The sequence below is a fragment of the Aspergillus fijiensis genome, assembly GCF_003184825.1.
Source record: "Aspergillus fijiensis CBS 313.89 unplaced genomic scaffold BO72scaffold_8, whole genome shotgun sequence".
Classification (NCBI taxonomy): Eukaryota; Fungi; Ascomycota; class Eurotiomycetes; order Eurotiales; family Aspergillaceae; genus Aspergillus; species Aspergillus fijiensis.
Window position 1 is genome coordinate 479,845 of NW_024468984.1, and position 26,130 is coordinate 505,974.

General features: G+C 53.0%; 13 protein-coding genes across 13 annotated transcripts; 6 read left to right on the forward strand and 7 right to left on the reverse strand.

Moving 5' to 3' along the window:
• Nucleotides 1-907: 907 nt before the first annotated feature.
• On the forward strand, nt 908-1,866 carry BO72DRAFT_445203 (uncharacterized protein). Its single transcript, XM_040943977.1, has 2 exons — nt 908-1,471; nt 1,571-1,866. Exons 1-2 carry the CDS (start codon nt 1,072-1,074, stop codon nt 1,726-1,728), a joined length of 558 nt encoding a protein of 185 aa, XP_040804648.1. The 5' UTR covers nt 908-1,071; the 3' UTR covers nt 1,729-1,866.
• Nucleotides 1,867-1,930: 64 nt separating this feature from the next.
• Nucleotides 1,931-2,820, reverse strand: BO72DRAFT_525109 (putative 2-hydroxychromene-2-carboxylate isomerase; the record flags this gene model as incomplete). Its single annotated transcript, XM_040949930.1, has 4 exons — nt 1,931-2,134; nt 2,217-2,500; nt 2,593-2,692; nt 2,746-2,820. The coding sequence occupies 4 exons, from the start codon at nt 2,818-2,820 to the stop codon at nt 1,931-1,933; spliced, it is 663 nt and encodes a 220-aa protein (XP_040804649.1).
• A 379-nt stretch (nt 2,821-3,199) lies between these two features.
• Nucleotides 3,200-4,735, forward strand: BO72DRAFT_285173 (uncharacterized protein). The gene is made up of 2 exons (XM_040940323.1): nt 3,200-3,559; nt 3,616-4,735. The coding sequence occupies exons 1-2, from the start codon at nt 3,461-3,463 to the stop codon at nt 4,477-4,479; spliced, it is 963 nt and encodes a 320-aa protein (XP_040804650.1). The 5' UTR covers nt 3,200-3,460; the 3' UTR covers nt 4,480-4,735.
• A 223-nt stretch (nt 4,736-4,958) lies between these two features.
• Nucleotides 4,959-6,679, reverse strand: BO72DRAFT_445205 (protein N-lysine methyltransferase family protein). The gene is made up of 4 exons (XM_040943978.1): nt 6,615-6,679; nt 5,874-6,552; nt 5,059-5,814; nt 4,959-4,999 (listed from the first exon to the last, which is right to left on the reverse strand). Exons 2-3 carry the CDS (start codon nt 6,356-6,358, stop codon nt 5,214-5,216), a joined length of 1,086 nt encoding a protein of 361 aa, XP_040804651.1. The 5' UTR covers nt 6,359-6,552; nt 6,615-6,679; the 3' UTR covers nt 4,959-4,999; nt 5,059-5,213.
• BO72DRAFT_483756 (uncharacterized protein) lies at nt 6,536-8,514 on the forward strand. Its single transcript, XM_040947825.1, has 2 exons — nt 6,536-7,945; nt 8,011-8,514. Exons 1-2 carry the CDS (start codon nt 6,863-6,865, stop codon nt 8,275-8,277), a joined length of 1,350 nt encoding a protein of 449 aa, XP_040804652.1. The 5' UTR covers nt 6,536-6,862; the 3' UTR covers nt 8,278-8,514.
• BO72DRAFT_285156 (Zn(II)2Cys6 transcription factor) lies at nt 8,262-11,179 on the reverse strand. The gene is made up of 9 exons (XM_040940322.1): nt 10,973-11,179; nt 10,891-10,910; nt 10,744-10,827; nt 10,404-10,684; nt 9,599-10,338; nt 9,273-9,490; nt 9,117-9,180; nt 8,474-8,990; nt 8,262-8,381 (listed from the first exon to the last, which is right to left on the reverse strand). Exons 1-8 carry the CDS (start codon nt 11,001-11,003, stop codon nt 8,620-8,622), a joined length of 1,809 nt encoding a protein of 602 aa, XP_040804653.1. The 5' UTR covers nt 11,004-11,179; the 3' UTR covers nt 8,262-8,381; nt 8,474-8,619.
• A 640-nt stretch (nt 11,180-11,819) lies between these two features.
• Nucleotides 11,820-15,064, reverse strand: cym1 (pitrilysin family metalloprotease cym1; the record flags this gene model as incomplete). The annotated part of the gene is made up of 2 exons (XM_040940983.1): nt 11,820-14,607; nt 14,685-15,064. The coding sequence occupies 2 exons, from the start codon at nt 15,062-15,064 to the stop codon at nt 11,820-11,822; spliced, it is 3,168 nt and encodes a 1,055-aa protein (XP_040804654.1).
• An 854-nt stretch (nt 15,065-15,918) lies between these two features.
• On the forward strand, nt 15,919-17,907 carry BO72DRAFT_285178 (taxilin). The gene is made up of 5 exons (XM_040940324.1): nt 15,919-16,167; nt 16,266-16,540; nt 16,624-16,772; nt 16,835-17,078; nt 17,150-17,907. The coding sequence occupies exons 1-5, from the start codon at nt 16,029-16,031 to the stop codon at nt 17,654-17,656; spliced, it is 1,314 nt and encodes a 437-aa protein (XP_040804655.1). The 5' UTR covers nt 15,919-16,028; the 3' UTR covers nt 17,657-17,907.
• A 141-nt stretch (nt 17,908-18,048) lies between these two features.
• BO72DRAFT_445211 (NAD(P)H-dependent flavin oxidoreductase) lies at nt 18,049-19,469 on the reverse strand. The gene has a single exon (XM_040943979.1). It carries the CDS (start codon nt 19,196-19,198, stop codon nt 18,158-18,160), a length of 1,041 nt encoding a protein of 346 aa, XP_040804656.1. The 5' UTR covers nt 19,199-19,469; the 3' UTR covers nt 18,049-18,157.
• Nucleotides 19,470-19,866: 397 nt separating this feature from the next.
• BO72DRAFT_493160 (uncharacterized protein) lies at nt 19,867-20,373 on the reverse strand (the record flags this gene model as incomplete). Its single annotated transcript, XM_040948354.1, has 2 exons — nt 19,867-20,014; nt 20,087-20,373. The coding sequence occupies 2 exons, from the start codon at nt 20,371-20,373 to the stop codon at nt 19,867-19,869; spliced, it is 435 nt and encodes a 144-aa protein (XP_040804657.1).
• A 930-nt stretch (nt 20,374-21,303) lies between these two features.
• BO72DRAFT_285226 (DNA-directed DNA polymerase delta subunit POL31) lies at nt 21,304-23,480 on the forward strand. The gene is made up of 5 exons (XM_040940325.1): nt 21,304-21,459; nt 21,521-21,704; nt 21,811-21,942; nt 22,004-22,973; nt 23,031-23,480. Exons 1-5 carry the CDS (start codon nt 21,416-21,418, stop codon nt 23,327-23,329), a joined length of 1,629 nt encoding a protein of 542 aa, XP_040804658.1. The 5' UTR covers nt 21,304-21,415; the 3' UTR covers nt 23,330-23,480.
• BO72DRAFT_285227 (uncharacterized protein) lies at nt 23,481-24,710 on the forward strand. Its single transcript, XM_040940326.1, has 3 exons — nt 23,481-23,653; nt 23,725-23,804; nt 23,920-24,710. The coding sequence occupies exons 1-3, from the start codon at nt 23,632-23,634 to the stop codon at nt 24,604-24,606; spliced, it is 789 nt and encodes a 262-aa protein (XP_040804659.1). The 5' UTR covers nt 23,481-23,631; the 3' UTR covers nt 24,607-24,710.
• A 111-nt stretch (nt 24,711-24,821) lies between these two features.
• Nucleotides 24,822-25,986, reverse strand: BO72DRAFT_445215 (60S ribosomal protein eL38). Its single transcript, XM_040943980.1, has 3 exons — nt 25,879-25,986; nt 25,505-25,633; nt 24,822-25,370 (listed from the first exon to the last, which is right to left on the reverse strand). The coding sequence occupies exons 1-3, from the start codon at nt 25,940-25,942 to the stop codon at nt 25,321-25,323; spliced, it is 243 nt and encodes an 80-aa protein (XP_040804660.1). The 5' UTR covers nt 25,943-25,986; the 3' UTR covers nt 24,822-25,320.
• Between the last annotated feature and the right edge of the window lie 144 nt (nt 25,987-26,130).

The window sequence follows — 26,130 nt, forward strand, 5'->3', positions numbered from 1 at the left end:
ACAGGTAAGTCTATAAGTGTATAAGTATAAGTGTAATGAGGGGAAAAATAGAGAGAGTGGGTGAGTGGGTGAGTGAGTGAGTGATTGATCGAGTGGAGAAGGCGAAAGAAGATAAGAGAGTGCAGTGCGGATGGTTGATTTCGGACGGCAGAATTCGGCGGTGGCGGAGGGGCTGCGAGGGGGTGGCGCTAGTCTGGATTGGTAAGAACCCTAAGTCAACTGGCTTTGACTTAGTAGATGATTCTTTTGTGAGCCCATCTTGGAAGTAATGGATTGGCTACGAGGGGACTGTAGAGGCTGTTTCAATCACGACTTTGTACGATATACTGTATATCAGTGTGCGGAAGAATACGGTGCCGCAGTCTCTTCGGACATGAAGTGATCGGCCGTGGTAATTCCCAGTTGTTAACATGACCCCTGAAAAAAGGGCTAGGTGGCGTGATGCTCAACGGCTAAGTTAAGTTTCGAGTGATGGTATGCTTTCAAGCTGGCCTTTCGTTTTGCTGTGAAGTGTGAGACATCTGCCAAGTAATCGTAGCGCTTCATGATAGACAAAGCACCATACAACCACCCGCTGCCTGCTCGTATGTAAATCGAGTTCACCCTACAACACAGTAGTAGGAATTATGCCCTTCCAAGCGTCCTGTCAAGAACAATAAGAGAAGTGAACACAAAACCAGCCCGATAATCCCCGCCGTCGAGGCATGGAAATCCCAACCTGATTGATCCACAGGGCTGAAAGTTGACTGCACCAGTGCAGAGTTACCCGGCCAAAGTCCCCCCCCCCCCCCCCGATGATATCATCCGTTTTAGTTACCCGCTTGATGTCATCTCCAGCCCTACCAGGCTACAGCCGATTTCCGGAAGAATGATTGTTTGATCTAGACCAGACCATGTCAACTTCCTCATTTCCCTCTCTCTTATTTTGATTTCCCACCTTAGCTTGATCCTTAGATTGTACTGTATCTCAACCCTGTGCCTTTGGACTGTGCTGGACCCCGAACAACATTCCTAATTCATCATCCTTTTTCTATTACCTGTTACTGTGATCTTGTGCTCTTGTGCTCAAGAATGAAAACTATCGACGACACCGCCCGCGACCTCGGCTGCGTGCCCCCCCACGAAGAAGACCTCCTCGAACGCCAACGACAAGAGCGAGAACGCGAGCTGCAGCTGCCAGCCCAAACCCAAACCCAAACGCTAGAGCAGCAGCCGCAGCCGCAGCATACCCCCTCCGACCCGACCTCTATCACCTCAACCACGTCCACGACGACAAACACATCCACATCCACGTCCTCGTCCTCGGGAATCCTCCCGCCCCCCGAGAAAATCACCGAGGTGGCCAGTACCTCGATGCAGGAGGTGCGGACGATGCTGAACGCGGCGTACGAGAGCGAGCTGGTCGGGAAGGCGATGCAGCGGGTACGCGAGTATGTGCCTGGGTTAGCCGGGGGTGCGGGTGAGGGGGATGGTGAGTTTTTGGTTCCACGGAAGATATCTGCGCGCGCGTGAGCTGCGTGTTGTCGAGTTGGGCTTGCTGACCCGGTTGCTTTTGGATGGATGAATGCAGGCGAGGAGGACCGAGGCGCCGCCGACCCCGAGGAGATGCGCCGGATCGACGCGCTGGAGAAGGAACGGATCGTGGAGTTTCTGCAGGAAAGGACGCGGACGAAGACGGATCTGGAGAAGAAGTACCACCGTAAGGAGCAGCCGCCGCCGCGGCAGTAGCCGTGATTGTCACGGGTCCATTGTTTTGCATTCAAGAAGTTAATTGATTGATCGCGCTTAAGCCTGTTTTCTTTGTCTTTGCTGTGTGTTGTGTACAGATCAATGGGATTGTGATGAATATCGACCCCCCGCTTTTACTTCCCATAGTTACTCACAAGCCTCAAGCTGTTCTGCTCGAAAGCTACGGCGACGCTACGCTACGCTACAGCAAAGCCCGCATCCCCGACTCCCCCCGCCGATCCAGCCCCAGGAACTCCGCCACCTGGCCCAGATGATCCACCCCGAAGAACCCCTCCGTCTCGCCCTGCGCATTCGTGCACTCGAACCAGGGCACCCCGAACGCCCCGGCCTGGAAGGCCCGGTCCGTGTTGGCGGTGAGCTGCGCTTTGATCGCGGGCGTTTGCATCTACTCGTTTATCAGCTGTCTTTTTCCTGAGTATTCTCCGGAGGGGAGATAGTCCATGGTCAAGGGGGGAAAAGGAGCTTACAGCTTCAACCACCTGCCCCGCCACCTCCGCCCCCAACACCCGCTCCAAAACCGGCACGAAACACCCCGGCTCCGCGATCCGTCCGTCCCCCTCCACCCAGAACGTCCGGTAGAACGCCTCCTGCACGGCCTCGTACTGCGTCGGGGCGAACTGCGCGACGGCGGCCAGCGCCCGTTGCGTGTGCAGCGTGCGCGGCGGGAAGCCCGGGGGTGGGGTCGGGATGATCGGCACTGAGAAGTAGGTCGCCCAGCGCGTGCGCTCGCGGTTGATCCAGGCGGATTTATCTGGGTAGCCCACACATGGTTATGTTAGTGGGGGTGCCCTCCGGGGGGGGGGGGGATGCTATAGATTATGGCGTAGGCGTAGGCGTACGTACTCTTGATCTCCACGGGTGGAGTGTTTCCGCAGGCGTGCATCAGACCACCCAGGAAGATGGGGATGTAGGTTATCTTGCAGTTGGCGAAGATGGGGGAGTTCTAGGTCGTGTGGTTAGTTCGGAGGTGGTTTATAGTTCTTGGGCGATACGTACTCGGAGGACGTGAAAGGCGATATACCCGAAGGGGCTGACGGTGTCTATGTAGAGTGTTATGCTGGGCGCGGACATTCTGTGGATCTGACTGGTTGCTTAGGTAGATATCTGAGGGTGGAGAATTGTTTTTATTTCTTTGGGTCTATGGTTGAGATATTCATAGCTATAAGTGTCGGTCGGTCAAAGGCAGGCCGGCAGTCATGCTCTCCTCCGCACGGCTGACTCAGCGCCCGCAAGCCGAGGTTGTTGGTGTTGATTAGTCGTGTTGGGTTGCGGTGCATTCGGGGCATCTGCAGAGCACAAGTATAAGCTCTACAAGCGTTCTCATGAGAATGCATGGGGTCACGTAAAATTGAGCCCAATCGGGTCAGCGTTTCTAAAATCCCCCATGCATTTCGAAGTAAGCATTATGCGAAATCAGATTCCAGGAAAACACACATGCAAGCAAGCACACCGAGCTATTAGGCCATTCTTGTCTTTACTATTTTGTGAATGAGTGTATACTCAAATGCTGGAGTATAAGTCAGAGGGCATGCGAGTATGTAAGCCTGAATGCTGGATGAAGCACCCCAAGCATATGTAGGATGGGGGACTCAACAACTCCGGATCATTCGATAAGCAGAAGCAGCAAGCAGTTGCAGTCATACTTCTGGGTCGCTCTTGCCGTCCCTCGACGATTGTCAACCATCTCTCCCCATTTCCCAGTCCATCCATAATGGCTTCCTGCAAGCATAAATCTCCCATGCATGAATACGAAAACCAAGCCCAGCGAGCACAAGCAAAGATGCAGGACTCTGAGCGAAGAGCCCCAAGTGTAACACCACCCATCGAACCACTCACAGCAGTGCCCCAAATCTGACTTTGGCATAGCATATATCGACACCCCAGATCCCCTTCAATCCTGGTTCAAGTCGCGAATCGATCATTTCCCCGGCCCGGAAGAGGGCTTCGCATTCGCCGACCCCGAGTCGATATCTGTTGCAGAGCTCGATACCCTTGGCCAAGCGGAATGGTTGCGCCCGCCTGCAGTCGTGCAGGGACATGCGGTTAGGCCTAGACGAGATATGGTCGATCCAGGAGGGATCCCTGGTTCTGTGCATCAACCCATCCTTTACCATATCCGACCACGTGCAGCCGAGATGGGATGAGCTTGAGCTCGTGGCCGGAGAAATCCTGGTCGTCTGCCGCCTGTATGCCGATTTGTGGGCTCTTTGTGCCAGTGCTTCGTTTCCTTCCGCCGCAAAATCCAACGAGACGGCCAATGCCCAGCCAATGAGCCTTGCATTCGTGCCTCTCTGCGCAGTGACACTTGTAGCGAACTTCTGTGCTTTCAATCGAAGATGCATCGAACATGATCTTCGCGACCCTAGTGCTCCGAGATTTCCAGGAAACGGACTCCCTGTGATGCCGCCTCCTCGTTCGTGCAGCCTCATTGATAGTATGCAGCTGGCTCAGTCTGACCGACTGCATAACCGACTTCCAGAGGTAGTATCCGATACGCTCAACAAGGTGTTGCCGGAGTGCGTCGAAGCTGATTATGTGCCCCTCGACCTTCATGTCGGAGCCCTCCTGTCCAATCTGAACCTTTCCAATCTGAAAGCTAGACGTAATCGCCAGTCACAATGTCTAGGTATACCCGCAGCGGTTGATCCGCAACCGCAACCCACTGAGCCAGATCCAAAACCTGCCTCCTCTGCAAGCCATAGATTCAGGAAACTGCTTGGACTTGCGTGATCCGAGGTCATTCGCATTCGTGGTACTATTTGTGAATGCGATAGAAAGCCTCCATTAGGGAAAGACCCGAGAGAGCTGGTCATGAAAGGTTATGAACACAGCTTCATTCATGCTAGATGTCGTGTTTGCTCCAAATTATTCGACGCCTTGAAATGGGGTTGCTCGCACTGGACTGAAGCACAGTAGTTGACTGGCAGCAACTCAGCAACGAGGACAGGTCGAGCCAGCACTTGGAAGTGTCAGATCTCATATTGTAACTACGTTCACATGGCAGACAAGAATGAATTATTAGAGGTTGACCAGGTAGTTCCCCCAAGTGATTCCCATTAATTGAAAGGCCAAGTAAGATGACAGCTCACTGAGACTGTGATCAATAGTCTTCGGTATGATTTTTCATCGAGTCCAGGCCATTGCTTAGAATCCGCAAGTGATTTTTGATTCCCGTAGTATGGAACATCTAGTCCACCAGTTATCAAGTGATTAGGTGTGCTTTTGGTCGTTCAACGGGCGAATGAGCGGTCTTGAGAATCGTCAGGTCGCGAAGCACATGAGAATCAATGATGAGTTAGATCGCCTCACCAATGAAGGCAAGATGCCTTGCGGTTGGATGGCTCGAACAGGAGGCTCGAGAAGTAGCTTCTTAGCCTTTAAGCATCCTTACCTGGAGGTGATTTAACCCTGTCTATAAGTGCCACGGAGGCCAGAGAAAGCAATAGCGACAACGCGTATTGCCGTCAGCCCTGATGCCTTCCCTCTCGCCCAAAGCAATGTAGTTCAATCTGATCCTGTTGATCATGCTCGGATGGAAGCTGCATGTGAGCCAGATGCAGACTGCAGATATTTGCCGACCGCATGAGATCAAAGAAGACGGTTTCACTTTCGTGTCGTCTCTTCAACGCCACCAGGATGACTGCATCCGGCGACATCTGCAGCAAGCGGTTTAGTACCGAGACCAACGCAGGTAAGCTGTCCGCATTGTAGGTACAATCTGAGACAAGGATCAGGTCAATGGAGCCACCGCATATATCTTCTGGAAGAGGCTCATCCCAGTCCAGAGTTTGGAATTGGAGTGCCGAGGACTTGGCAGGTCGCGCAACCGCAATATTCTTCGTCACAATTTCTTCGACCTCAGGAAGATCGGTGAGCGTGACAGAGCACTCGGGAAGAAGCTCTGCCAGCGCGATTCCTACAATGCCACATCCAGAACCCAGTTCAATGATGTGAAGCGGGCCGTTGCGCGATCCTCGAAGAAGCGCTTGCAACAGTGGCGCAGAGATCTCTGGGTCTCCAGCAACTATCTTCTGAAGATAGACAACTGACGCTACCGCTGCATCCCTGGGACATATGAGAGTTAGCTGAGAACAATAGCCCCCTTGGATAAAGAGGTGTCTCACCAGATATGCCGGGCGATACTGTTCCCGGTTTCTTCCCAGATTCGGAGGCCGAGCTTGTCATCTGGCCCAAAGCGTCGTTCAACGAGCTTCTCCGCTACTAAAGTCTGTGATCCGCCAAACGGAGCACTCCAGCCTGATACAACTAGCGGACATTCGGACTTTCCAATGAGTGAGTCTGGTAACGGTGCCTGCAGCTTGGCGGAATTGGCAGGGGATACTGCAAGCACGACTGTGTATTGAGACAGGTTGGCGGGAAATGGTCCCAGCGATATTGGTACTTCACGCTTGCCTGCGTTCCATGTTATGGGTTCCTGATACAGGACCTTTCCTGTGCCATGAGCGACCAGGGTCACATGCAAATCCACATCTTGAGTGAGGAAGGCATCCCCGAGATCGGTAGTGATGCAGACCAGCGCGGAGACTGATACAGCACCTTTCTGCTTGGCAAACCTGGGGGTTTTTAGGAATCGAATATAATAAACCATGATCATGAAGAATAATTCCTGAACTGCATCCGAACAGATTGGAGATGCCCATCCCGAACAGGAAGGCGACCCGTGACCCGTGACCGTACGGCACGTGCTTGGACCTTTGGTGCTGACTAAGGAGCGGGAACGATGACATCGGCGTCTTCATTTCTTCCTCAGGCTGCCATTCCTATCCATTTCCCATGGGTCGGCTGGTTGGTTGCTTTGGTTATTCGTTGTGTCTTTCTCTGATCTCTGATCTCTGAGAGCTCACCTCTCTTTCCACCAATGCGGTCTCTACCTATCAACCGACTGCCGACTTCACTGTTTCAGTCTCTCCCCCATCATCGTCGCGCGGACTTGATGGGGCCAGTTGGTTGATTGAAAGTGATCTGAGCCTTATCATTATTTACCCCTCGGCTGTGGCATGACAACAATTAGTTCAAGACGTTAAGCCAGCAACCGTTGTCCCTTACCTAGTACCTCCCACGCCCTACCCAAACCCGCCCCCGGTTTAACACCATGATGCGATCAAAGGACCCTCGAGTCCGCCAGAGGATAAATCAAATCTCCCACAACCTTGAATCCGCAAACGAGACCGCCCAGGAGGGCCTCTACACCTTCTCTCACAACTATATCCTGCCATGTTTCACGGCCATCGGCAACTGCGTCTACAGCTGCACGGCACCCTGTCTTCCGACCCGGGAGGACCAGCTGCGTCGGCGCCGACGCGGCCGCGCGGAAGCTAACTTTGACTTCTATGACGATTGGGACAACGAGGACTCAAATGCTGGGCTGTTGGGATGGGGCACCGATGAACTCGACCGCCTGCTGGCTGGCAGTGGTTTGGCCCGTGGCGGTGCCGAGCAGCCTCGCCGGCAGAGACGGATGAGCTACGGGACGCGGCGTGTCCGTCGGAAGAGCACGGCTCTGGCCCAAGATGAACGGAATGACCCAACCGTCATCCCCAGCTCCTCGTTCCTGGGATTCCTCGAGCGGTTCCCCTGGCGCTTCGGAGCGCGCGGACTGAAATACCGTCCCTCGGCGGCGGATCTGCAGGAACATCCTGCGGGGGGACTGCGGAGGCACGTCTACGAGGATGAGCCGCTCATGGAGGCCGCCGAGGATTACGATGCCCAGCCGTCCGGAAGCAAAGGCCGGTATCGGAGTTCGACCCAGTCGTCGCGGGAGACCACGAACTCGCTGAGTTCGCGCGGGGATTTGATTCCCAGCGATGACGAAGAGGATGCTGTGCCGTTGGATGATGAGTTCGCCATGGCTTTGGGCAGCCGTCGAGGAACGGGATTGGACTCGATCGACATGATCGGGGATAAGCCGGCGAGCATGCGGTCCGCGTCCGGAACGTTTAGTCTGGGGACCACCAGTTCGTCCAAGGCCTCCAAGAAGAAGCAGAAGAACCAGCGGAGCAGCCGGCTTCGTTCCCCGCAGGAGTCCTACGTAGATATCACCCGTGATGATAGCACGCCTTCATTAGCCGATCTCAAGAAGGAGGAGGAGCAGGCGGCATATGAAGAAGAATCGGAGATTGCACGGAAACGGCTGGCCGCACAGCAGTTGGCATCGAACCGTGGTCTTGATCATCAGGTTAGTCGTTGGCAGTTTCTGCCTTGCGCGGTCTTCAGAACTATGCTCTAACTCCATTTCACTAGCTTTCTCCATCGGCGAATCATGGCACGTCATCAGATGTAACCCACCAAGACACTCACCAGTCCACGCCTGGGTCACCAGCAGAAGACCCTCCTATACGAGATCATAATGGTCGTTCTGAATCACGGCCACTGTCCATAACAACCGAAGACAATTCACAAACCGAACCATTCCCGCCTTTCCCTACAACACCCGAAACCCACGATACGATGGTTGCATCACCAAATAGCGGCTCCCATGGCCAGAACAATGACCATGATTCAGCATAAGCCACTGACCCTAAACCCCATTGAACATGACTGCTTCAAGGTTGTGCTACTCCCAACGCAAGTCAAAGGACACACTGTCGCCCATCACGGTTTGCGGGTCAAACCTTGGGTACTAGGTTAATAATTCTTTGCCACATACGCAGTTACTCAAGATTATCTATAGTATTATTGGAATATGTAATATGAAATGACTTACGAGACATTGGGCCTTTGCTTAGGGAACCAGCTGCCTAAGCCGTGCGGTATATGAATCATGTTGTTCTGGTAAAACAATCCCGCTCGTAACCCACAATTTCATGTTCTTTACCATCTTTCATTTGCATGCACAACCAACATGCACCATCACAGATGATATCCACCTTCCGTAACCCCAACACCAGCACCACCGCCACCCATAGCCACCCCGTCCGGTGAAACGAACTGGTCCGCGCGTTTCTGCATCTGGTCCGCGCCGCCGCCGCCGCCGGCGGGGATATCCTCAAATAACCACGGCGGATTCGCCAGCGACAAGATCTCCTGGTCAAAAATGGCCCAGGAGTAGTCCCCGGCCTCGGACTCAGGCGGCGGGAAGCCGACATTCAACGCTACCTCCGGCGGCGTGTGCATCGCTTGCAGATTGGATTCGAGGCGCTCCGCCAGGACGTGGTGGATGCTTGGAATGGACGGATGGCTTGAGTTCAGCTTGGCGATGTGTTTCTCGATTAGGTAGCGGTCTGACTCATAAGCACAGATTGTGGAGATGCATTAGCAGCTATTTTTCTTTTTCGTCGAGGGTGTTTCGAGGATGAATCCATGATCAGATGACTGGATTGGAGAATTTGTCACGAAAGAAAACGTACCGTCTGGGTGGGACATACCGTCCTCGATGCCGCGGAGAAGTAGCATAGCCGCGAAGGTGATCATCTATGTATGTTATTCGTCTTCGTTCGGATATTTGTTTGGTGTGTCTCATGTGTGTTTTTTTGAGGGGAAGGTGGTTGTAAGGGGGACCGTACGATCAAGTCCCAATTCGACCAGATGCTCGAGTCATCCAACCGCAACCGCACCACCGCGCGAGCGGACACCAGCAACTCGTGTCTCTCGGCCGGGGCGATATCCGCTGAAGAGCCTAGATCGAAGCCCCGTGCTGGGTGGTAGATCGACAGCACGTAAAGCTTGTGCAGGTGGTATTGGAGGAGGATGAGGATGCCTTGGCGGTTGGAGGGGGTTCGCTCTGGATTTGGGTAAGCCGGTGGGTAAGTCGATTGCAGCGTTTTGAGTTTTGTCCAGGGACGTGTCTTAATGATAAGGATTAAGGAAGGGGATGGGGGTGTCCACTCACGCGATGTCCTGTTATACCTGATCAGCCAACCGTCCAACTTTCTCGCCCACAGGCGGATGACCCGGGCGTCTTCGTCCGTGAAGGAGGTTCGGATTGAGGGTGGATTGTCGGGTTCCCGTGCGCTGCTCACGAAGGACCAGATCGTGGGAAGGCCCCGGCCGACGAAGTGGCTGAGGCCTTGGTGCATCATTTGCGTGAGGCCACGGAAGGCATGCTCTTCATCCTCGTTGTTGCTGTGGAAGGAAGTGAGGGCTGCGGTTGGAGGGTGTTCCGGCAGCAAAGGGCAGCACATGTGCATGGACGCGTGCTCGATGTCGATGACCTGGAGGCCGGAGAAGAGGCCGCTCCAGTCCTGACTCGTGCCGGTTTCTGCGGTGGTGGGAAGGGTGTGATCGAGGAAGAGGCGGTAAGCCAGGGCGATCCAGTGTCCGGTAACGGGCACGTAGGCTTCGGAGCTGAGGCTGGCCATGATGAGACCGAGAATGTTCTGGTAGGCCATGGGCTCTGTTGGGGATTGGGTTGTTCGGGGGCTGTTGTCGGGGAGTATATTAGGTGGGAGGACGAGTTCGGCGATGGCGCAGCATTGAGCGACGAAATAACCCTTTGCAAATTCGCCGAGGTCTTTCGACGATCCATGCAAGGCAGATATGTAGAGGATGGACGCTAGGAGAAGGGGAGATGGCGATGCGAATGCGCTTTGGTCTTTGAGGAAGTGGAGGAGTGGCAGATTCTCGACGAAGCTGAGTGGGTGTCAATCGGCTCAGCCCTGAAACAGAGAGGTGTTGATGGCGAACTGCTCACGTACGAGTTCCAGAGGTGTCTGACGATAGGACGGGACCAGATCGCATCCACTTGAGGTGGCCGCGTGATGCTCTTCAGATGTGTGACAGCGTTCCACAGGCGAGGACACCCGGTTCTCTCGTCATCATCTAAGCCTTCACTGATAAGCGGCAACGAGCCTTCTCTTTGGTATATACCTAATCTTCTTTCGATGCGATCTAATCGGCTGAGGATCGACGGCATCTCGGGGCTGGGATCCATCGATGTCTGTAGTAAGGGCTCCAAGTCTCGAGCTGTAGTTGCAGCCTAAGCATTGTAAGTAGAGATTGATTTCTACCGGCAGATTCAGAGTCAAACCGCCTCACATTTGATCTAGGTCTGAAAATGCAGGCAGCATTGGTGTGGCGACATCGACGACATGGCGGCTTGCCGTCAGCCACGCATTTCATCTCGTAGGCAGTAAGCAGCGTTGATGTATGTTTTATTTATGGATGCATAAACCAGTGACTGACCTTTAATCTGCGGCAGTTGACTATTAGAGTGCATTAGTTCACTTTGGCTCGAACATGAAAGAAAGACTTAGGCATATGCAACTTGCCGCATGCTTTAGTCGGTTTAGGCCCATGGGCAATAGCGCCAGTCTTTTTCATCGTCGCATTACTTGCTGCTGTGCATGCGCTTTTCAGCTCTTGGGCACGAGAGTGAGGAATTATAGTCTTGTATTGCAGGTAATCCTTCGACAGGATGAAAGTGAACAAGCAAGTGCTGCGCGACACTAAGAAATTAAGAACAAGTAGTCCGTCACCACGTGAGCCGGGGCTAATTGATATGACTCGACATTATCATTCATGCTGATAAGTCAGGTAGATACCACCCGTCTATATACGAGGGTCCAATTGTAATACCAATTGTAATACGCCCGTGACCTTCGCCAATGACCGAATTGTGGACAATCCACACATACAAAGTGGCCCTGGCTAAGCTACGCCTGTTCTCACGTTTTTAGTCCGCCTTGCGTAGGCTTCAAGGAAGTCAAGGAGGGTCTGAAAAACGGAAATAAGAAGTGTACCATGAGGCCTAGAGAGACTCGTCAGCCTCAGGTTCACATTCTTGTTGATCTTGCGCGTGCTCCTATAGGAGGACCAACCATCTGCCAACATGGTGTTTCGAGTGGAGATGGGGTAGGTTGTTCTTGAAATGCGCGTTTGTGAGCAGTCGGGGAGAGTGACAACGAAACCAAGACAGCCGAGAGAAGAGTGAGAAGGGTATTATGCCGACAGAATTCTATATACATGATCTTTCGAAGAGGACGGACATCATAAAAATACATTGGAAATATGGTACACATGGCGAACAATGAATCGCCATGATGGAGGTCATGAGGTCAGAGGTGTTGGGGTGTCATGTTTGGCGCAGTCTCAAGGACCTGGTATCTGCAGATTTAAGCAGATGCAGCGGCACCTTCGGCATGTTCGAGTCCCTCCTCTGCTACAGTCATGGAAAGCTTTCGCATATCCCAACCATCGGACTCTATCCAGTCTTTCTTCTCGCCTAGCAGGCAGACAGATCGCTGAGAGCCATCAACCAGGAAGGCCTGTGCTGCCTCGTTAACATCCTTTGCGGTGACATCAAGGACCTGTTCTCTCCAGCGCTGGTCCATTTCGTGGGTCACACCACTCATGAAGTACCTTGCACCTTCCTCGTCGACGCTCATTGGGGCGTCAAGGCCTTGGAAGATACCCAGCTTAGCCTCGTTGAGCTCCCGCTCCGACCAAGCCCGGTCTCGGGCGAAAATTCCGCTGTTTTGGAACACCTTCAGGGTGTTGGTGGGGTTGGGATCCCGGTAGCTGGTAAAGGCAAACATTCCCTTGACTGGGCCGTTGCTGGCTCCTGCACCGTAGGCACCACCCTTTTCACGAATCTCCGGATGGAGGTAGTTATGCGTCAGGAGTTGAGAAAGAACACTAAGCTTGGCGCTAGCGGAGTGCACAAATGGAACAGTGTGCATGGCTAGGCCTGAATAGTACACCTTGTATGGCATGTCGAAGAACGTTTTAATCATCTTAGAATCCATCACTGGGGAGTCAAAGGCCGCTGTGGGCGAGCGAACCTGGGGCAAACCCGCGAACCACTTCTGCAACACGGATTCATTCTGACCGGCGCTCTCAGGCTCGCAAACCATGCGTACACGAAGACCGGACGACCTAGAGATGGCGAAAGCTTGGATTGTGCGGAGCTTCTCGATCAGCTCTGCTAAACGCTCGGGCGACGTTTCCGCGTCCCGCAGGAGGTTGGCTGTTGCCTGCAGTTGTGCAAGACCGGACTGCTGCTCTTGTACCCAGAAACTGCGCGAGAGGTTTGCCGCAGCCGCGTTTAGAGCGAAACGGTGACCCGTTCCTGCAACGGCATCCAGGGCACCATTGGTAGTCATTCGGAGCAACTCTTGAATCATCGCGGGTGCACTGGGACTTGTGAAGTCGGTTTCGGTCACAAGGGTGGTCAGTATCTGCAACATGTCGGGGATATTCTTGTCCAGAGCAGATCCAGAGAATTGAAGACCTTCATTGAATTTTCCAAGCTCCGTTGGGGAAGCTGTGTGGAACGTGGAGGTGGAGATACCTCCGGTCTTCAATTTGATCAAATCTTCCCATTGCTCCATGGACCGATTTGCTGTACCAAGTCGCATGACACAGTCGTTGAAAAGTGGCATCAGCAATCGAAGGTCATCAGGGAGGCTATCGAATGTGTTCAAAGCCTGGAAATAGGTCAAGCCGTTGGTAGGGGCTTCACGCCAAAGAACATCCACGCCATCAACCTTGGATTCTCGAACGGGCTTGCGTTCCTTCTCGCGCGAGATGTCAGACACCCGAAGGGAAGGCAAGCAGCTCAGGTCAGCGTTCTGTGCCTTTTCTTGAACCTCTAGTAGCTGAAGTTCCTCCGCCTTTAGCTGGGCAATAGCCTTTTCCATGGACCCATGCTGTTTAGCGAGTTGACTGAGCTTTGTATCCTTCCGCACCAATTCCTGCTCGTCAAGCTCCTTGTTGAAGGTGGGTGTGCCAACCATCGTGAATGTCAGACAATTATCATTCATAAGATACTTCTGCATCAACGATTCCAGGTAGCCGCCCTGCGCATACCTCCTCTTGAACTCATCAATCACTTCATTCCAAGCTAGCTCTTTCATAGGATTGGATCCATTGAACCAAGAGGAAATTGTTTTCTCCATGACACCAATGCCGAAGTTTGACGTTTTGTGCCTGAGGGCAAGTTCAAGCTGGTGAAGGATACCTTGGACCTTCTCATCACTGAATCCGGTAGCGAACGATTCCTCAAAGACAGTCTGTATAGCGGTCTTGACCTGAGAAGCCGATTCTTCGCTGACACCAGTCACACCGACGGAAAATACCGGCACGCGGCCGGAAGTATCGAGTCCTGTGTTGGGGCTGAAAGAAGAGCCAAGGCCACTTTCAATCAAAGCCCGATACATAGGTGAGCCATAACCATCCAGGAGCAGAGAAGATACAATCCCGGCCGAGAAAGCCTCAACAACATCAGTTGAATCTCCCATGTACCACGATGTTGATGTCTTGTGCTGCTTGTCTTCACCAGCGAATGTGTCGATGGGGCCTGGAACAGTCACACTCTCAGGACCCTGGCTAAGGTCAATAGGTTGTTTGATAGAAGTGTCCGCTTCGCCCTTTTGAAATCCATCCAGAACCTTGCCGATTTGCTCGAGATGGTCAGTTAAAGGCATATCACCATATGTGAAAATTTTAGCATTGCTGGGGTGGTAGTTGCGCTTGGAGAAGTCGACTAGTTGCTTGTGCGTCAAATCGGTGATGTACTGGGGATCACCACCCGAGTTGTTCAGTGCTGGGATGATGCTCTCTTTATATTTGATATAATAGAGGTAGTTTGCGTCCGAAATTTGTCCCTTCATCTCGTTGTATACGACGCCCTTGAAGAGGATGTCCTCGGGGTTGTGAGTCGTCTGACCTTCGATAGCACGGGGGTCCTCTGGCCCCAACCGCCAACCCTCCTGCCTGAAATCCTCCTCCTTAAGCAGAGGGTGGAAGGTGGCGTCCAGGTACACCGAGAGTAGGTTCCGGAAGTCCTGCTGATTCGTGGTAGCGAAAGGATATGTGGTGTGGTCGGCGGAAGTGAATGCATTCATGAAGTTCGACAGCGAGCGGGGTAGCATCTTGAAGAAAGGGTCGCGGATAGGATATCTGAAGTGTGGTAATATGTGAGCCATCGTTCTAGTGCGACGTGGGCAGTATGCTCACAGCCGTCTGAGTGTACTTACTTCTCGCTACCGCAGAGCGTGGTATGCTCTAGGATATGAGGAACGCCAGTAGCGTCCGGGGGATTGGTCTTGAAGCCAATTCCAAACACATTGTTCTTGTCTTCCCTGGCCACGTGGAGGTAGTCCGCGTCGGTCTTATCATGCGTTAATCGGACGGCCGTCAGGTGTAACTCCGGTACATGTTTCTTTTCTTGTACGGTGAAGCCGTGAACCTTGTCTCCGATTCCGGGAAAGTTGTCTATACTTGTCACGGTCGAAGCAGATCTTCTCATCTGACCCCAGCGAAGCAGAGTGCTGCCAGAACCCAGCAGACGTCCGTTGGCCGACTTCGGTAAAACAGGCATGAGGCCTCTGCTCGCCCCAAGAGTTGAGCGCAACATGGTGACTCGTTTCGGAAATTTCAAAACGCGCGCAGCGGTTCTTTCACAGAGTACGGGTACGACTGACGTACTTTAGCAAGTCCGCAGCAGCTTCTTTGCGCACCGTAGGTTGTCGGTTGCCGTTCACCGGACAGACCGGGCAGCTCGGAGATGAGTTGGAACGCGCAACGAATAAACGATTGCACTCTTCTAGACCAAGGGTTGCAGACCAAGAGACTGGAACAAATAAATGCCCCAAAGAAGTAGAAAGGAGGATAAGAATACAGAAAGAGAAAGATAGGAAAGAATTGGAAAAGTGGTTAGAGTGTTTGAAAGTAGCTCCGTCGGCGCGACTCAATTGCTTAGAAAGACAGGCGGGCAGAAAGCGACGGAGCGGTGCCAAGAGAAGTTTTCGAAAGAGGCTAGTGCAGGTCAAGTACGCATCCCCCCCCCTCTTACGACTATTCCATCCAATCTTCCCCGGCAAGTTCCTCGAAGAGTGACCCGTTCGTCTGTGTCGACTCTTCTCGCAGTCGATACTCTCGCCCAATACTTTCTGTTTCGTTCCGCCTTAAAGGCATAGGCACGCCTTCGCTGTTGGTTCCCGACGCCTCCCGCGAGTGGGCTTCCGGTTGGCTTTGCAGGACTTGCATTCTAGTCAACCTTCGTGGGTTCCCGTTACCTCCGACTTCTGCAATTATAGGAAGAGGCCACCGAGGTTCTCCACTAGACTCGCCGGGTGGATACGAGTTGCCTTCAATCATAACACCTGCTACCGACTATTGTTCGCTTTGTCGCCGCGAAGAGTTTCCCTTCTTGTCTTGTCCTCGCGGCTATCGGAGGAAGTGACGCATTCGTCCCTGCCATCTCCCGTCAAATCGTTCCAACCTGGCAATTTTCACCGCTGAGAATTGGCCACGCGACCACTCTCAACAGCATCACAACCGCATACCTCTCGAAATATTCTTACGACAAACGGCGAACCATGTCGTCCGCGGCCATGTCCAAGAAAAAGCAGGGGAAGAAGGTTGCAGATCCGAATGAGACCTCGAAGCTGCTGGCCGCCAAAATCTCGCAGCTGGAGCAAGATGCTGCGGGAGAGAAGGACCAAGAGGCCGAGATTGGTGCGTGCACCCACTGATTTCTACGCCTGGTGTATCGATTACGCCATTGAATCTGGCTGGCAAAACGTGAATGAATCTGGTTGCTGATACTCCCACAGAGCGCGAGGTCAAGAAAGCCACGAGAGATCTCAATCAACTCCTCAACAATATCGAATCCCCGATGACGCGGCTCGAGACTGTGCACAAGAAATACACCGAACTTCTGGCCGACATGAAGAAGCTGGATCGCGACTATGCCAAGAGCAAGAAGCGGGCAGATCAACTCCAGAAGGACCAGGACAAGGGCAAATCGGAACTGAATAAGACCGTCACTATGAAGGACAAACTTGAGAAGCTGTGCAGAGAGCTCACAAAAGAAAATAAAAAAGTGAAGGTGGGTAGCTACAACTCGCCAGCATCGCATTCCCGAATCGAACAATGCAGAACCAGGGCTAAGGGAAACCGTGCACGCAATAGGACGAAAACAAGAAGCTCGAAGAAACTGAGAAGAAAGCACGGCTGATCGTCAACGAACGCCTCGACTCGCTTCTGTACGATATTCAAGACGTCATGGCTGCCAAAGGAAATCCCCGCAACGAGAAAGTGGATATCGATTTGGACGAAGCGTGAGTTGTTCTTTCCCAGTCTGCCTATTGAGCTGGTATGTTAAGCTCTTTTCATACCACAGTCTGCGTGCGAAGATCAAAACGATCGGCGAGAAGTTCGAAATGCGTGAACTACACTACAAGGCATTGCTCCGTAGTAAGGACGCGGAGATACAATGTCTTACCGCCAAGTACGAAGAACAACGGCGAGCAGCGGAGAACGAAGCTGCCCGCTGCCGGGCATTGAGTTCTCAGGTGTCAACTTTCTCGCATACTGAGGCGGAGTTGCGCAGCCAGCTCAACATCTACGTTGAGAAGTTCAAACAGGTATGGCTTGATACTTGATGGCTGTTCCAGCCAAGTCTCTATTTTGACCGCTGGTAGTAATAATATGGCAGGTGGAGGATACGCTGAACAACAGCAACGAGCTCTTCCTTACGTTTCGCAAAGAGATGGAAGAAATGTCCAAGAAAACTAAACGCCTAGAAAAGGAAAACCTCACTCTCACGCGCAAGCACGATCAGACGAATCGCAATATACTGGAGATGGCCGAGGAGCGCACAAGAAACCATGAGGAGCTGGAAAAATGGCGGAAGAAAAGCCACCACCTCGAAGCGCTCTGCCGACGAATGCAAGCCCAGGGGCGGGGGCAAGGTCTTGCAGCGGATCTGGAAGGCGATGACGAGGGTACGGAGAGCGAGTACGACGAAGATTACGAAGACGAAGAAGACGATGAGGGAATTAGCGATGACGATTACGAACTGGAAAGCCGGGATGGCGACCTGAACGGAGACCGCAACGTTGCTCAGCAGCCCGAGAAGCCTGTGTTCGGACCCCCTCCGCCACCTAATCTACTGGAAGCGCGAGCCAACGGAAATAAGGCGATGATCAACGGATGTCACTAATACCCTTTTTTCCGCACAGAAGTTGTTTTCGAATATGGTCTTTTGGGCTTGTTCTTGATATCAAATGGCAAAGGGATTTCCTGGCGGCACTTACGCCACTGCCATCAGTCTGAGGGTGGGTCATGGGCCTGATGAGCTGAAAATGATACATTCCCTGAACGCTATGAGTTGACCCGAATAATGTCAATGCTAGCCTCTTCATGTAGGGTGCCATCGCTGCTCGATGCAACACTTGTAGTCGCACCAGGTGTTGCAAAGAGAATCGGTGCTAAGGCTCCTCATCCAAAAACCCACCGAGGCCATTGAATTGCAGTAAGCACTGTCAGAGCCATAGGCCCTTTGCGAGTTGCGATTCTTTGACGTTTTGTTCATTTTTATTTCTGTTCGTGTACTTGTACATGCTAGATCACCAGCATCCGGACGTACTTATTACGTTACCATGAGAAAATACCACACAAAGTCATGTCATGCCAACTACTACAAAGATTCCTTTCCACAACCTCATAGTCTACTGGCTGGGCCTTGTATGTAGGATCTCCCCTTCTTCAGCATCTCGACAGCTTGCTGGACCATCTCTTTCACAATCTCAGCCGCCGGCTTGATACTGGCCACATTGGCTGAAACATCACCCATCAGGAACGGTAAGTCGACATCCTTATCGTTCTTGAGGTCATACTCCATGGGGACAATGCCCTGGGCCGTCAAGCGAGCGATCTCCTCCGGCCGCTTCTCCCAGTCCTTGACGTACTCATTCGGCAAAACCCGTAGCGGCCGCCCCGACACGACGAGAGTCCGCATGGTATCCCCATAGGTGGCGCCCACGACGGCCTCCTTATGCAGCCGACTGGCCCCGCTCTCCTCGGACGCCACGAAGCGCGTCCCGACCCAAACGCCCGCGGCCCCCAGCATCAACGCCGCCGCCAGACTGCGGCCATCGTTCACACCACCCGCCGCGACCACGAGGGGCGGCTGGCCCGTCAGCCGACTCCGGTACCGCTGCGCGACATCCACGACGGCCGGGATGAGCACCGAGAAGGGGATGTCGCCCGTATGCCCGCCGCCCTCGCCGCCCTGGGCGCACACGATATCCACGCCCCGCGCCAGCGCCTTCTCGGCGTGCTTGGGCGCCCCGACCATGTTCATCACCAGGATGCCGGCGTCGTGCAGTCGCGTGATGACGTGCGCCGGCGGCACCCCCACCGCCGACACGAACAGCTTCGCCCCCTGCGCGATCACCACCTCGATCAGCTCGTCCAGCTGCCCGTGCGTGTAGTCGTGGTTCGTGGCGCGCGCCCCGCCGCCCACCTGCGGCAGTGCCAGGTCCACCCCGAACGGCAGCGACGGGTCCCGCAGCCGGGATTTCAACTCGGTCAGGATCTCAGAGAGCTGCGATGGCGTGTAGCCCAGCCCCCCGACGGTGCCTAGCCCTCCCGCGTTGGAGACGGCGGCGGCCAGCGGCGCGCTGGAGGCCCGCGCCATCCCTGCCAGGAGGATGGGGTGTTGGATGTTGAGGAGGGTGCACAGCGGCGTTTGGAGGGACATGATTGTTGTTGGGTCTCTGGTTGGTAGGTAGTTGCTGGGTTTTTATTTGGTTGTGGTGTTGGTTTTTGTTGGGTGGTGGTGGTGGTGGTGGTGAGTTTGGAGGTATAGAAGTAGTAGTTAGCACTCGCTGCTTGCTGGCCGTGTAACGCGAGATCTAGGAGATTCTCAATGAGTAAGAGTATGACGAGGTGACACTAGACGAAGATTGAGATGGATTGTAGAAGCATTGATGCATGGTTCATGGCCCATGGCGACTTTTCAATGCCCCGGGTTTTATCTGTGAGGTGAGAGTTCCCCAGGACCATCTGATCGACGCTGTGCCTGGACAAATGCGGGGAAGCTCCCGACCGGACCGAGGCACCATCCATCACAGGTTCGCTGCTCGGCATATTTGGTGTTCTTATGCTCTTATGCTCTTATGCGACATGTACGGAGTATTATGTCGGATGTTGCCTTTCTGCTTGACCACACCTTGGACTACTACTGGCTGTATTGGACTAGGAAGCTGCATCATGAAACTAATCCTAGTATAGAACAGAGATGTCTGACAAGTTATACAATCAAATTAATCCATACTTATTGACAGTGAAATGCGAAGTCTCAGAGACACAGGTCAAAAGATAATAGCAACAGCTTGCGCGCAGCGCATAATGCTCTTGGAACCATTTTCACGAGATGAAAAGGCACAAAACAACCGAGAGTACGACAAGATTCGATTCCAATGTACTTCTTCCCGCCATCGCCGTCTGTGTTGCTTGAAGCACGGCCTGATTCTTCGTCGCTGTGCCGACCAAGACTATCACGTTCTTCCCCGAGCTACTCAGATACGACAGGTCAGTGATGCACTTTTCCAAAGGATTCAGAATGGCCTCAATATGCAGCACTTACCTTGCATCCCCAATGCCTCCATTCTCGCTCAACTTCTGAGAAAACGCTGTCGCACCGGCCGGGATGGTGGTTGTCGTGGTCGGTCGATGGACAGGCCCTGGGGGAGGCTGATACCCCACCGCACCTAATGGTGCTGTTGCAAGCGAGGCTGGCAGGCTTCTGCGCAGTAGGTTTGATGGTAAATTGTGTAGGAATGTCCCAGGATAAGCGGAGGTGAGAACGCCGGCGAAGAGGCTGATAGCCACGAAGTTGCGAAGTAGGCAAGTAATCAAGACCAAGACCCTCATCTTTGGGACAGGCAGTGATGACAGATTTGATGTGGGTTAACGTGATGTAAATGATAAAAATCAGAGGGTCATTCTACCATCGGTGAATAATGATCAATAACCCGCGACGCGAAGGAGGGGCATCGAACGCCTATATAAAGGCGATCAAATTCCAGCTCTGGATGATCAAGCGTGTGAGAAATGTTATGTCTGAGATGGCATTGCAAGAGCTCGGTACTTCATTGCTTGGTTGACTATGGGCCGGTCATGTAGAGCTCCTTCCTGGATACCACAAGTAGGTAACCTGGAGTGGGTACATGGTTCTCAAGACCCCCTAGCCAGATCTACCGTTGGCGACAATGTCAGGGCGAAAGAGAGAGAGGGAGGGAGAGAGATCGCATCATAAAGTTGGCCTACAGGCGTAAATGAAGCTCTGTTGAGGGATGCGAACATGCCAGGCGAAGCCGGGAATGCTCTCAAGGCACGCCCTATCTTCATGCTAATACGTGATACCTGTGGCAATCTGACATAAGGTCAGGTATGAGCATAAAATGACTTTTTCCATGACTGCGCTGTAGATGTCAGCGACTTGTAGCTGTCAGCGACCTGTAGCATTACTACCTTGGTTGCTTCATCGTTCATGACATGCACCGACGTATTCCGGTGGCTGGAAGCATATTAAGGGTTATTTCAAGGGGAGGTCCGTCGATAAAGACTTGGGACTAGGCAAAGAAACCTTTCATGGGTAAATATACAACCTGAGAGAGCAATCATCACTGGAAACAGTATGAATGGTTGTCAGTAGCAATGCAACAGTCCGTACGTACTATCACATAGTTAGCATGGATGTAGGTAAGGTACTAGTTTCTAAGCCAACCCCAAAACGGGACTGTAATTACCGAACGCCAAAAGACGCGTGGTTCGCGTTGGCCGAAGGACAGACCCGAAGACAATCAATGCACCGCAGCTGCCTCCGTCCGCGGGCAGCGTCAAACAACTCCCCAACTCGCCTTTGCAGCTGGTCTCTCTGCGGCTTCTATGCGACACACATATAGCCTTCGAAATGACGCCCAACACTTCAGAGAACCAGTTTCTTCGCGCTCCAAGGTTCGCTTGTCCGCATATTACATTAGCGATCGACGACATCACTGATAGTTTCTCCGGACAGCGATCAGGAGTTCGAGCCCGTTTATCGTGAACTTTCCTTTTACAATCCTCTAGATACGTTCCGACTACCCAGTGGACAAGACCGACACTACCAGCAACAATATGGCGATATGTATTTCTTGCGACTGGCCAAGTTGAAGCCCGCCGTCGAAGAAATTGCCGTGGAGGCGTGGGAAGGATTTAGCGTTAGTACAACAATCCTTTGCTCATGGTTGAGCAAATCTCTGATACTGGGATTTGTCCAACCGACCCAGCTTGAGGGTAATCTACTAATTGCGCTTTCACCTACAGATCGCGGGAGAAAATGCACGTCGTGTGGAAAGAGTGCTAGATGTACGACAGGGAGAGCTCTGCTGGGTTGCAGGAACCATTTACATGGATATGCCACTGAAGCCCAATATTTTGGACGATTTGACCAAGGAGGTAAGGCACACTCAATCAGCACATATGCGCACGTGTCCTTCAACTGACTTCGCATCGAAAGAATTACACTCTCGCCCCTCCTCCTCGCCCGACCTATCAAGACCCTGCCCACCCTGAATTGACACAAATCATGTTGGAAGATGAATCTGGACGACTGCGCCTGACGGGCAATTCGCTCAGCTCTACACAGCTTGCGACCGGCGCTATCATTGCGGTCCTGGGAACGGAGAATGCCAATGGTGACTTCGAGGTCATTGACATCAAGGTGCCTGATTTGCCTCGACAGCCTCCTCGCTGGGAGAGGGATGAGGTGGATTCAGCACAGAAAGAGTCTAGCAAGGGCAAAATTGCATTCGTTAGCGGCCTCAGCATCACAGGCACATCGAGTGATACCCTCGCATTAGAACTCTTGACGGACTATCTCCTGGGCTATGCAGGAAGCTTCTCGACGGAGCAGGATGATAACTCGCCACCGAAACCCTCTGCGATCACGAGACTGGTCATTGCTGGAAACTCGATCGGTACCAATATGACTACCGATGCTAGTGCTGAAGATGCAGCCGCTGCGAAGAAGAAAGCGGGCACCAAGAAGTACGGATACGACGCTTCCGCATACAACGCATCGCCAATCACGCAGCTAGACTCCTTCCTGGCAGAGATTCTACCGAGCATACCTGTTACTCTGATGCCCGGTGATACCGATCCCGCCAATTTCTCTCTCCCACAGCAAGGCATCCACCGTGCCATGTTCCCACGAGCCAGAGCATACTGCGCTCCACCCCCGGCCGGAGACGAGAAGCAGGAACCAGGCTGGTTTGATAGTGTCACGAATCCATGGGAAGGCGATGTTGAAGGGTGGCGTCTGTGGGGCAGCAGCGGTCAAAATGTGGATGACGTCCTTCGCTATCTGAATTTTTCAGATCGTGAAGGAAACGCCGCCTCTACAGATGGTGATGTTGAGGCCCGGGTGCGGATAATGGAGGCCATGTTACGTTGGAGGTGTGGAGTTCCAACCGCGCCTGACACCATGTGTAAGCTCGATTCGTCGTTTTACGTGTCGCAATATCGAGCTAAACTAATTGCAACAGGGTCTTATCCTTTCCAAACAGATGATCCTTTTGTTATCGAGACCTGTCCCCATATCTTCTTTGCCGGCAACCAACCGCGCTTCAAGACCGCGGTCATTGAGGGCGATATGCCCCTGAAACTAAACGGCGTAGACACAGAAATGACAGGCACCGAGGCCGATGTTTCCGTGCAGCGGGTTCGTCTTCTATCGATTCCCAAGTTCAGAGAGACTGGCGAGCTAGTCTTGGTTGATGTCGAGACACTAGAAGTTGAAGTGGTCAAGTTTGGAGCGTTCGCCGGCCAACAAGAAAAACAATGATATGCTCCGACTTCCACCGCAAACAACAAAAATAACTATAGATATCATGAATACCCAAATGTACTCTTTATACCACCAATTTTCGATCCTGGCGCATACGCTCCGACGATTGTATAGTTTCCTTGTGATAGCCGGCCCGGTGCCAAGACCTGCGCGGCAAAGCTACGGTTCGTCGGCCAAATTGTGGATTTTTGACTGCATACAACCCAACCATCAATCAAATCTACACGGAGGGTCTCCGCCGCTTCGACCTGCAACAGATACCTAGGATAAAACAATAGATTGGACAACAATTGGCAAAGATGTTACTCAACGAAAAGACCGGTAAGCAGCCGGGAAAACTTCCGCCGATATGTTAGCCCCAGCCAAGGCTCCTAAAACCCCGATCTATATAGCCATTTCAACCTCCAAGGTGCTGCTTGTACCGTACTCCAAGTGGCATGTCCCCAGATATCATGAATGGATGAAGGATGAGGTAAGATAGATCTGTGTCACATACCTCCTTGAACTCCCTCGCGTACTTTTTCTGGGTCTCCATCAATGCATCCCCCAAATCAGGGCAAGCATATCAACTAATCCAGGATAATTAGGAAATCCAAGCAGCCACGGCTTCTGAGCCCCTCTCCCTAGAAGAGGAGTACGCCATGCAACAAAGCTGGCGCCAGGACCCGGACAAACTGACATTCATCGTCTGCCAACCTACAACAACAACAACAACAAGCTCCTCCTCTGACTCCGCTGGAAAAGGTGAGGTCACAAAACTCGACGACCACACCGCCGACGAACCCCACCACATGGTGGGGGACATCAACCTCTTCCTCCGCGTCGACGACGGCGAAGAAGGGGAGTCGGACCCGCAACTCGTCGGGGAGATCGAGCTCATGATCGCCGAGAAGCGCAACCAGCGGCGCGGGTTCGGCAAGGCCGCGCTCTACACCTTCCTCCGGTATATCGTAGACCACGAAGCTGAGATCCTGGAAGAGTTTGTGGCGGGCGATGTCGCCGCGTTGCAGGCCCTGACGGTGTCTGGGCTGCAGCAACCACCGCGGCCGTGGAGGTTCGCCTGCCTGAGTGTGAAGATCGGGCAGGCGAATGAGCGGAGTTTGGCGCTGTTTGAGGGCGCGGGGTTCCGGAAGGTCTCGCCGGAGCCGAACTATTTTGGGGAGTTTGAGTTGCGGCGGTTGCGGGAGAGTTTGGAACGCGGGCTGGTGGATGAGAGTCTTGATGGGGCTGGGGTTGCGGGGTATACTGAGCTGGAGTATACGAGGGTTCAGTAAGAGTTACTACTACAGGTCATCTATCATTGGGCTTGGGCTGCTGCTTCCCTGCGGGTTTGCAGTCATACCCCAGATTCCGCGACGTTACATCTACCATCTGCACCGCTTCCTGCAGTGAGCCGGCGTTGCTATGCCGGAGCAAACGGCTAGTGAATGACGAGTGTATGCTGTGTCAATCCGCTCCATCGATCGACAAAAAGCAATAGCAATGAAAATTGCCAACGATCACGGGATATTCTTTTTTTTGTCTTTGATCAAACGCCGTAAGAATCCAAAAAGAGCTCCGACGAAAACCGGATACTGGCAAACGAAACCCAGTCATGTTTAGGAGTTCTACGTCCGGGAGGAACTCGATATGCCAGTGATGCATCACTGGCATAGCAGTTGCCGGCCAGGCGGGGGACGACTCAGCCCCTCCCGTGTATCTCACCCCAAACAGAAGCAATTCCATGCAACCTGTGGAGATGACACACCAGCACCCCATTCAAAAGCCAATCAATCTTTCAATTATCAATCGACACAAGAATTCAATTCCTGTTCCTTCTTCGAAAAAGAGGTGATATGAAAATTTCCATGCGCCGTTTGTTCGTCCGTTTTCACTTCCGAGCTCCACTTTCTTCACCTTAAACGCTTGACGTTTGACATGTCGAGGATCGTTTCGGACGAGAGGCAAGCGGTGTGCGATATAAGAAGGTTGGGCTAGGTTTTCCAAATTTACAAAGCCTTCTTCTTGTCACCGTTGGTGACATCGACAACCTTGAGAGCTGTTTGTTGGGAGGAGGGGAAAGGCCATTGACGTCAGCGGATGATGGTCCCGAGGTAGGTGTGGTCTCCCCAGTTTTCCCTGAGAGCTTGGCGGGGAGGGGAAACAGAAAACTATGAAGGGCTCAAGACGCACCAGGGGGAAGGCTCTGCTTGAGCTTGTCGGCCTTGTCGGAGTCCTTCAGGACAAGGGTGTAGACGTAGCGGGAGCAGCGGACCTTGAACTTGATCTGCTGGGTGTTGCGGTTGCGCTTGATGCGGGCAGCTGTAGATCACGAGACGATGGAAGAGAATTGTATTAGCCTCAATTGCAGTGACTCTGAGCATGTATTGTTATAAGGAGTTGGGGTCGGGCCATCATGTTGGTTTCTGGGCCCCCAAAGTGACTCGACTCTCCGCGGATGATCCCCCGCCTTGGGTTGGAACCCCAAGCTTCCATATCCGGGATTCGGTCCAGGTGTGCCACTCATTTTCGGGTGATTGGGGAGGGGGAGGGAAGGTCAAACGTACAGGACGCATCCTTGCGGCGGCAGATCTCAATGAACTGCTTGATGTCGGAGACTTCACGAGGCATAATGGGCAGAGGGGGTGGGTATGTGATTGGTAAGTTCGGGAGTGGTCGTCGTTTGAAGCTGAGCTGGACTGGCGGGCACAGTTAGTTCTCTCTCTCTCTACTTAGTTCTCTTTTGCGCTAAGCTTGAAAGGGTGGGCGGTGGGAGTGTCTCCTCGCCGTTCTGCCCCCTTCGGCCCGTGGGATTGACC